The 8,844-nt window shown below is 37.7% G+C and overlaps 1 protein-coding gene across 1 annotated transcript in view; it reads left to right on the top strand.

Annotated features, from left to right (window-relative positions):
• The window catches only part of LOC138159771 (sperm microtubule associated protein 1-like), a 13,977-nt gene extending 7,149 nt beyond the window's left edge, over window positions 1–6,828 (top strand). The window contains exon 3 of the mRNA XM_069086097.1: window positions 6,498–6,828. Coding sequence (XP_068942198.1) covers window positions 6,498–6,655 — 158 coding nt within the window. The 3' untranslated portion in view covers window positions 6,656–6,828. The remainder of the gene's footprint in view (window positions 1–6,497) is intronic.
• Window positions 6,829–8,844: the final 2,016 nt, after the last annotated feature.

Below are 8,844 nucleotides of genomic sequence, written 5' to 3'. Positions count from 1 at the left end.
AAGATACCCAGAGAGTAAATGGGAGATAATCTGAGAGTAGCAGCCAAGATGATGGGAGAGTCTTCTTGCAGGTCAACTGTTATTGGTTGTTGCTGCTGCTGTTATTACTTGTGGATAACTTAGCAATCATTCACCTGGGCATTGATTCTCTTCTGGGAGAAAATATTTGTGGTATGTGGGTCTGAGACTTCTGAATTGTCTGTGTGCTATGTGCTTTTGGTCTTTTATTTCTCAACTGTATTTCCAAATATACCTTTTGCCATCTTTGTCTGTGACTGCCTTCGCAAAGAAGTCACCAATTATCAAAGTAGCCGTTGACTTGGTTTGGGGGCTCTCAAGTCCATAGAATCTTTCTGCCTCTTCTATCCCGTACAATAGAAACGGATACATCTGTTACAGTGTTCTTGCTGGTCTCTCTCTTTTTTTTTGGCTTATGTTTATTATGAGCATTGTAAGAGGAAATGATGTAGCATCCCATGAAATAATGCTTTTTCTTTCTATCGTTGCATGAGGCAGTTGAAGGGGATAGAGTGCTGAGCTTGGGGTCAAATCCTGCCTCTGATACTTGCTGAAGCTGTATGTGACCCTGGGCAAGTCCACATAACCTCTCTCATCCTCAGTTTCCTCATCTGTAAAATGGGGATGATACTAACACCTACTTTAAAGGGGGTGACTTTGAGGATCAAACAAAACAACATAAGGAAAACACTTTGCAAACCTGAAAGTGCCATATGAATGCTAGCTATTAATGGAACCATTTCTTTCCATGATGCCACACTGATTAATTGATCTCATACTTATAGAATATACAGTTACACTAATATTTATAAATGATCTAAAAATGTTATCCTTAGCACTCTCTGATTTCCTTCCTGTCACCCTTCCATGGTCACTGTATAAGTGCAAAGGGTGGTAGGAGACTTAGGGTCCTTTTCTGGCATTCTGGTAACGATCTTCTCCCAGTGAAGACAGGTTGGCCAATGGGCTCCTGACTCCATCCATTTCTGGGATTATCCTCAGAGCCTTTCCTGCCTAGCAGCCCTTTCTCCATGGACTATACTGGTGTAGCAGTCCAGGGTATCTCCACACAGGGGCAAGGCAATGCATTGTAGATAGATCCAAAAGCTAATGGAACTCACTGGGGTGGTCCATGTGACTGTCAAATCAATCCTGCCAACTGTGTTTGTGAAGCAGAAATGTAGGAAAATGGATTATTTTAATTGCTAATTGTTCTTAAGACCCCTAACAGGGAATTTTAAAAATTGTGCTGCAAATTTCCTTGTCTACAGGCGTAGCAAAGGAATTACAGTTTATTCAGAAACTGACATGCTGCTGATTGAAGCACAAAGAAAAGTAATACGGTCGTCTTATTTATTTTTTTTATCTGGCTTTTAACATTCACATAGAAAATTATTTCAAGGGCCAAATGCTAGGAAGAAATAAGTCCGTAAACAGATTTCCTAATCAGTCATATGTACCGATTACTTAGGAATATTCTCTCCACCCTCTGTTCTATTATCCCTCCCCATCAGTACCTAATCAGTGCCCAAATATAACTTTAGTTATTCTTTTATTTATGACACTAAATAATGTAGCGAATGGGGGGGCAATTAACATTAGCACTGTGCTATTTCGAATGACATAGAATCTTCTCTCTGGGGTGCCTAGATCATTGGATCATAGATTTAGAACTGGAAGAGGGGTCTCAAGGGCTATTGTGCAACCCTCTCATTTTACAGATGAAGAAACCAAAGCCCCTACTTGTTCAATGTCACACAAGTAGTAAGTCAACCATCAGAGATGGGATTTGAACCCAGGTCTTGTGCTTCTGGAGACAATTCACTTTTCACTCCTCCAGGCTGCTTTCTTTACATAACCAAACCTATCCTTATGTATACCTGCACCAAGTACCAAGAAGAGACAAGCAATAATAACAGCTGATATTGGTTTTCACAAAGTGTTTTTAAGTATGTTAGCTCATTTGAGCCCCACGATAATCCTGTGAGGTGGATACTGTTATTGCCACCATTTTGCAGGTGAGGAAATGACTGAGGTGCAGAAGACAGGTCGAGTGGCTCAGCTTTGGCTGACAGCTGTAGGAGTACCTGTCAGGGGTCAGAGATACTGTTGAACCCAGACACTCCTAATTCTAGGTCCAGTACTTTTTCTACTACTCCGCTGAATGAAGAAATGAAAACCGACACTCAAATACCCATAGCCAAGAATGCCTTCTCAATCAGGGCTCCTCTCGAAGGGTCTTATAACTGAACTCTGAGACATCTGATTACTCTTTGTTCTGTGACTTGGGTAGAGAAGTGATATCAGGGAATTTAGGCAGGATTAAAACATCTCCCTGTGGACCAATCACTGATGGATTATCAGTTGACAGTTCTCATGCTGAAGAAATCATCTTCCCTTTTACCAAAAAGACTCCTCTTAGTTCTCCATGAGAAAGTTGATGATACGGTAGCAAAAATTGTATGCCATCCTGTGGATCATTATTCATTGTATGGCTTGCTCTTCAGTCAAAACACTCTGTGCACCATGTTGGATGTTATTGCTGCTGACTTTCATGCTTGTGGTTGGCCATTCCTTTTCTAAATTTCTGGGAAAGAGTAGTCTAAAACTGAGTTCATAACCTCTCCCCCTCCTGCACCCCCAAACTCTGCCTTTGTTTTTATTAATGATATTTCCACTAATCTTGTGTATATTCTCCCTCATATTCCAAATCCAAGCCATCGCCCAATATGATTGTGTTTCTTGAATATTCTTTTTTATTATTATAAGAGTGGTGAAAAATAAACAAACACAAGTATTTCCATATACAAAGAAAAACAGAAAAAGATATATAAACTAATGAAACTATTTTATCGGCTTGTTTAAACTAACATATGTAGGAGTGGCTAGGTGGCTCAGTGAATAGACCACCAGCCCTGGAGTCATGAGGACCTGAGTTCAAATCAGGCCTCAGACACTTAACATAAAAAACTAGCCCTGTAACCTTGGGCAAGTCACTTAACCCCAATTGCCCTACCTCCCCCCCTCCAAAAAAAAAGTAAGCTAATATATGTATCTGTATGTATGTATATTTGTATGTATATATGTATGTATTTTAAATAATAGCTCCAGAGCTACCTTGCTTATCTTTTCCCCCTTCCAAATTACTTTTTACTCTTTATTTAAAAATATTTTTATTGATATCTTTTGTTTTATATCACTTGTTTTCCCCTGTGTCTTTTCGTCTACCTTGCTCAGATATCTACCTTTTATAACAAAGAATATAAAAGAAAACAGTTCAATAAAACAAATCACACAATTAAAAAGCCTGACATCATATGCAATGGTTCCACATTGCTAGGATCCTCAACTTTTTAAAGGAGTGGGAGGAGGTGTCCTTTCATTATCTCTTCCTTGGGACCAGACTTGGTCATAATAATTTCACAAAATTCAGTTTTGATTATTTTGCTATTGTTGTTATTTTCAATTACATTGTTATCATCATTTCATATATTGGTCTTCATATATATTTAATTCCATATATATTACCTATATAGTACTTGTTGGTAATAATAGCATCCACCTCACAAGATTATTATGGGGCTCAAATGAGCTAATGTGCTTACAAAATATTTTGCAGACTTTATACCAATCAGTGTCAGCTGTTTTTATTGCTTAACTCACCTTGGTACAGGTGTATATGATGATGGGTTTGAATATATGAAAACCAATTGGCTCATAATAACTATTTCCATGATTTTCCATATCTATAATATTGATGATTTCTTTCAGCAAAATAATATTCCTTTACATTTAAGTACCACAATTTCTTTTGCAATTCCCCAATCAATGGGCATCTTTGTTTCCAGTTCTTTGCCATCATGAAAAGTGCTGCTATAAATATTTTGGTATATATGGTCCCTTTCTTTTTGTTTTGAGTTGGGGGTGGGGTGGGGGAGAATGGTACATGCCTAGCAATGGAACCTGTAGGTCAAAGGATATAGACATATTAGCCACTTAGTTTTGAAAAATTTCAAATTGTTTTGCCAGAGTAGTTGTTATCAATTCAGTGCTATGCCATTAAAGCTTTAGTTTGCCCATCTTTCCACAACCCCTCCACCAGTGATTATTCCATTTTTTGACATTTTTGCCAGTTTGATGGGTTAAGGGTTATGTTGATTTGTATTTCTGTTATATCGTTAGAAATTTGAAACATTCTTTCATATAGCCATTAATAGTTTGCAGTTCTTTTGAGAACTATTTGCTTTTATCTGCTTACCACTTATCTATCAAGAAATGACTTTTGGATACACACACATATACATATTTGGGATATCAGATCATTATCAGAGCCATTTGATACAAAGATTTTTTCCCAGTTGATTGCTTCCCTTTTTTATTTTAGCTATATTAATTTTTTTCACACAGCTTTTCAATTTTATATAATAATAATCTATTTTATCTTGTTTGGTTATGAATTCACCCCTTTCCCATAGCTATGAAAGGCAAATGATTTGCTGTTCTTCTTGGTTTGAATTTTAATATTCATACCATATATTCATTTTGAATTTGTTATGGAATATGGTGTGGAATGTTCATCTTAGCCTGATTTTGCCAGACTACACTCCAGTTTTCCCAGAAATTCTTATAGAGAATTCTTTCCAAGGTAATTTAAGTTTTTGTGTTCATTGAAAAACTTTGGGTTTTGAATTCACTTATTTCTGATTCTTTCTTATCTGGTCTATTTCAGTAATCTACTTTTCTGTTTTCAGACAGCTTCTATGACTGCTGCTTTATAATACAATTTGAGGTCTGATGATTTTGTTTCCTTAATACTGGTCTCTTTTGTTATTTTAAACATGTTTCATTGACGCTTTTCTTCCTTTCCTTTCTGTCTTTACCTTGTCTCCCTCCACTCTAGGACCATTCTCTAATCAGCTGTCACACTGATCTTCCTACAGCACAGGTCTGCCATCCCACCCCTTCAGGGGCTTCCTGTTACCCCCAGTATCAAATATAAAATCATCCTCTGTTTGACTTTGGAAACCATTAATAACCTGCCTTCTTCCCTTCTTGCATCTTATTACCCTCTCCACTCTGCAATCTAGTGATACTGGTCTTCAAACTGTTCTCCATCTCCTTGCCCCGTGCATTTTCATTGACTGTCTCGCATTCCTGAAATTCTCTCCCTCCTCAAATCTGTCTCCTGGTTCCCTGGTTTTCTTCATGTCCCAGCTAAAATCCCAAGTTCTATAAGAAGTCTTTCTTGATCACCCTTAATGCTAGTAGTGTCTTCCTTCTATTGATTATCTCTGCATTTGATTGCTGCATTTGATCTCTGCATTGATTATCTATTGATTTATCCTGGTTTTGTACATAGTTATTTTCATATGGTCTCTCCCATTAGACTGTGAGCTCCTCAAGAACAGGGACTGTTTTAAATCTTTCTTTGTATCCCCAGTGCTTAGCAAAATGTCTTCCAAATAGTAGGTGCTTAATATGTGCTTGTTGTTATTGTGATTTTTTTTGGCTTTTTGGAGGGCAGTTGGGGTTAAGTGACTTGCCCAAGGTCACATGGCTAGTTTTGGTGTTAAGTGTCTCAGGCTGGATTTGGACTCAGGTCCTCCTGACTTCAGGGCTGGTGCTATTCACTGCGCAACCTAGCCACCCCTATTGTGATTTTTTTTGTATTATTTAATTAACCTCCTCACTTTTCCTTCTCTTGGCTTTAACCATCCCCCAAAAGCTGACCCTTGTAACAAATAATGGTACTCAAGCAAAACAAATTCACCATTGGCTTTGTCTATAAAGGCATGTCTAATTTCACACCTCTACTTCATCTCTCTGCCAAGAAGTAGAAATTATGATTTGTCTTTCATATTCTGAAGTCCTGATTGGTCATTGTGTTGATCACAGTTCTTTAGAATTTTTTTAATAAAATATTCCCCCCCCAATTATATATTCTTCAGATTTTCAAAGTTGTTTTCCTTTACAGTGAAAGTAATCTGACTTTTCTTTTCTTTTTCTTTTTGCCACCACCATAAATCAAAATCCTCCCTGGTTCTACCCTAGTTCTTCCAGTGGCCTCTTCATATCCTCAGCTCCAGCCTATCCCTCTCCTTCTGTTCATCTTAAACACGAATCTAGTTTCTTAGCATTTTCATTTATTATCCAGGCTCATAAATTTAGAACTGAAAGAGATTTTGTAGGCCATCTAATCTCACTCATTTTATACATAAGGAAATTGACTTGAACTAATAAAGGTACTTGCCCAAGGTCACACAAATAGTCAGTGACAAAACCAAAATTGGAACTCAGGTCCTCTGATTCTGAAGTCAGTCTCTTATTATATGTCTTATTGGCTCACTGTTTGTTATTATTTATCTATTTACTCCAGTGCCTAGCAAAGTCTCTTTCCCATAATATGTAATGAATGTTTGCTAAGAATGGATGGATTTAAAGCAGACTCAATCTTATCTTTCCTTGTGGATTGTTCCTAGGTCATTCTATAGAAGAGATACAAGGACATGACTTCCTATTTTCTTCTCTCAAACCAGTCCTTGGATACAATGGTCCCTATGGATACAGGAGGAACTGCCCAACTTTACGCAAGATCCCTGCTACTTTTGGGGTATTAACTCACCTGCCAATTCATTAGCTTTACAGCTGGGGGAGGGAATTGTTCCTTTTAAATTGCTCCTGTGGTCTGTTCTTGTTCACTTCGTCACTGAATTTTTTGAGGCCACACTGATAATGGTATTTACAGCCATTAATATGATGATATACACCAAACCCATACCCCCATTAAAGCTATAATTAGCATCTTTTCTAACATGTGGTCATTCCAAATGCAGCTCAAAGGAATCATTGTTCAGATGGTTGAGCACAAAAACCTAAACTAGGAAAAAAAGGAAAACAAAAAGAAAAACAAAATGATTTTCCATGCCAGATGATAACAGGATATCAGCCAACAGCTGGGAAACATCACTAAATGCTCCCTCAAATCAACCACAGAAGACTTTAGGCACTCCATCCCACCACGTTCAGTAGGGATTACATCTCTGGCACGGACCCCAAGGTGTGGGAGAGACCCTAGGACACTACATGAAGGCTAAGAGTCAGAATCTGGAGCATTTTGAGTTGATGCTTAAGAAACTGCTGCCTGGGGAGGAGCTTGATAAATGTATGGAGGGAGATGGGGGAGGGAAGGGAAGGGGCAAAAAGCAGAGAGGGTAGAGGGTATCTAACAACTGGTAACTTCCCAGTTTAATTATCCTTGCCATTCAGTTTCTATGCTGTTGAAGGAATGGGAAAGTGCTATTAAAATGTAACAAAATTTTGTCTGTCTTTTTTTGTTTTTTGGAGGGGAGAAGGCAGGACAGTTGAGGTTAAGTGACTTGCCCAAGGTCACACAGCTAGCAAGTGTTAAGTGTTTGAGGCTGAATTTGAACTCAGGTCCTCCTGACTCCAGGGCCAGTGCTCTATTCACTGGACCACCTAGCTGCCCCAAAATGTAACAAAATTTTAAATCGCATAATCTCTTAAAATATTCATTATTATTTTTGTGTCCCTTAAATTTTAGTGCCCTGAAGTAAAGTTCTGGTCACTTTACCTAGTTATGGCTCTGGACTCTTACTTGCATTATGATAGTCTTTGAAGATTTGGGGGGCCAGATCTTTGGTATTTTCTGAGCTCTCTAAACCTCATTTGTGAATAGCAATAATAATGATGGCTAGTATGTGTATAGCATTTCAAGGTTTGCAAAATGCTTTACAGATATTACCTCATTTTATCCTCACAAAAAACCTGGGAAGTAAGTGCTACTATTATCGTATTACAGATAAGGAAACTGAGGCAGACTGAGGTTAAAGTGACTTGCCTAGGGTTGTTGCAGATTTAATTTTTCCTGGAAAGCCCAGAGGACTTCAGCAACATGACAGTCTGAAGATTACCCTTAACGTGCAATGGAGCAGTAGACAATTTTCCCTTAATACCTCCCTACATGTGACATCAGGGTTAAATTTTCTGTCTGCTCTGCTTATCACAAAAAGAAGAGTTTTTGTGATTTCTGTGTTTCATTCAATGTATTTTTTTGGTTGCTGTTTATATAAATACCAGAATAAATTTTTTTAAACTTAAATAACTGGGTTTTTTCTATAAAAATGAGAGGTTTGGACCTAGATAACTCAATTGCTCAGTGTTCTTCCAGTTTTCAATCTGTCTTGTGATTGGTCAACCAGCCAGTCAGCATTTATTAAGTACCTTCCATGGATGTCCCAGGCACTGTGCTAGAAACCAGACTACAAAGACAAAAAAGGAAACACCTTGAGCATTTGAGTTCTATTCTACCTTAATAGAATAGTTAATAGAATTAATATTAGTTATATTAATATTTATTAGTTATATTGGTATAATATTAATTAGTTATATTAATAATAGTTAATAGAATCGTTAATAAACCTGATGAGTCAGTTACCATTTAATTAGGGACCCTAATGGGGGAGAACAGAGATCTTAACCAGGCAACAAAACATAATCCAAAACTCAAATCAAAACTAGATTGTGGACATTCTGAATCTATTATACTTAGGTAGCCACATCCTGACTCCATTTTAACATGGGGGGTACCTGGGTAAGGAGACCCCTTGTTAAAGGGAGAATCCACTAAGTAACCAACTCAACTCAACAACAGTTGAGATGATGGTAAAAAGTAGTCATGGTGGTTAAGAGGGATATAAAAGACATCTCTGGGAAGGGAATGAAAACTCACCTAATTACTATGTATTTCTGAAGTCTACTCACTACTGCTACAAAATGCCAGAACCATTCACGACAAATTGTCTGAAT

Source organism: Petaurus breviceps, unplaced genomic scaffold, assembly GCF_028583685.1.
Source record: "Petaurus breviceps papuanus isolate PSGF00001 unplaced genomic scaffold, PetGlider_PUasm1.0 178, whole genome shotgun sequence".
Taxonomy (NCBI): Eukaryota; Metazoa; Chordata; class Mammalia; order Diprotodontia; family Petauridae; genus Petaurus; species Petaurus breviceps.
Note: the sequence above shows the minus strand (reverse complement) of the source record. Positions and strands in the feature narration are given on the sequence as shown.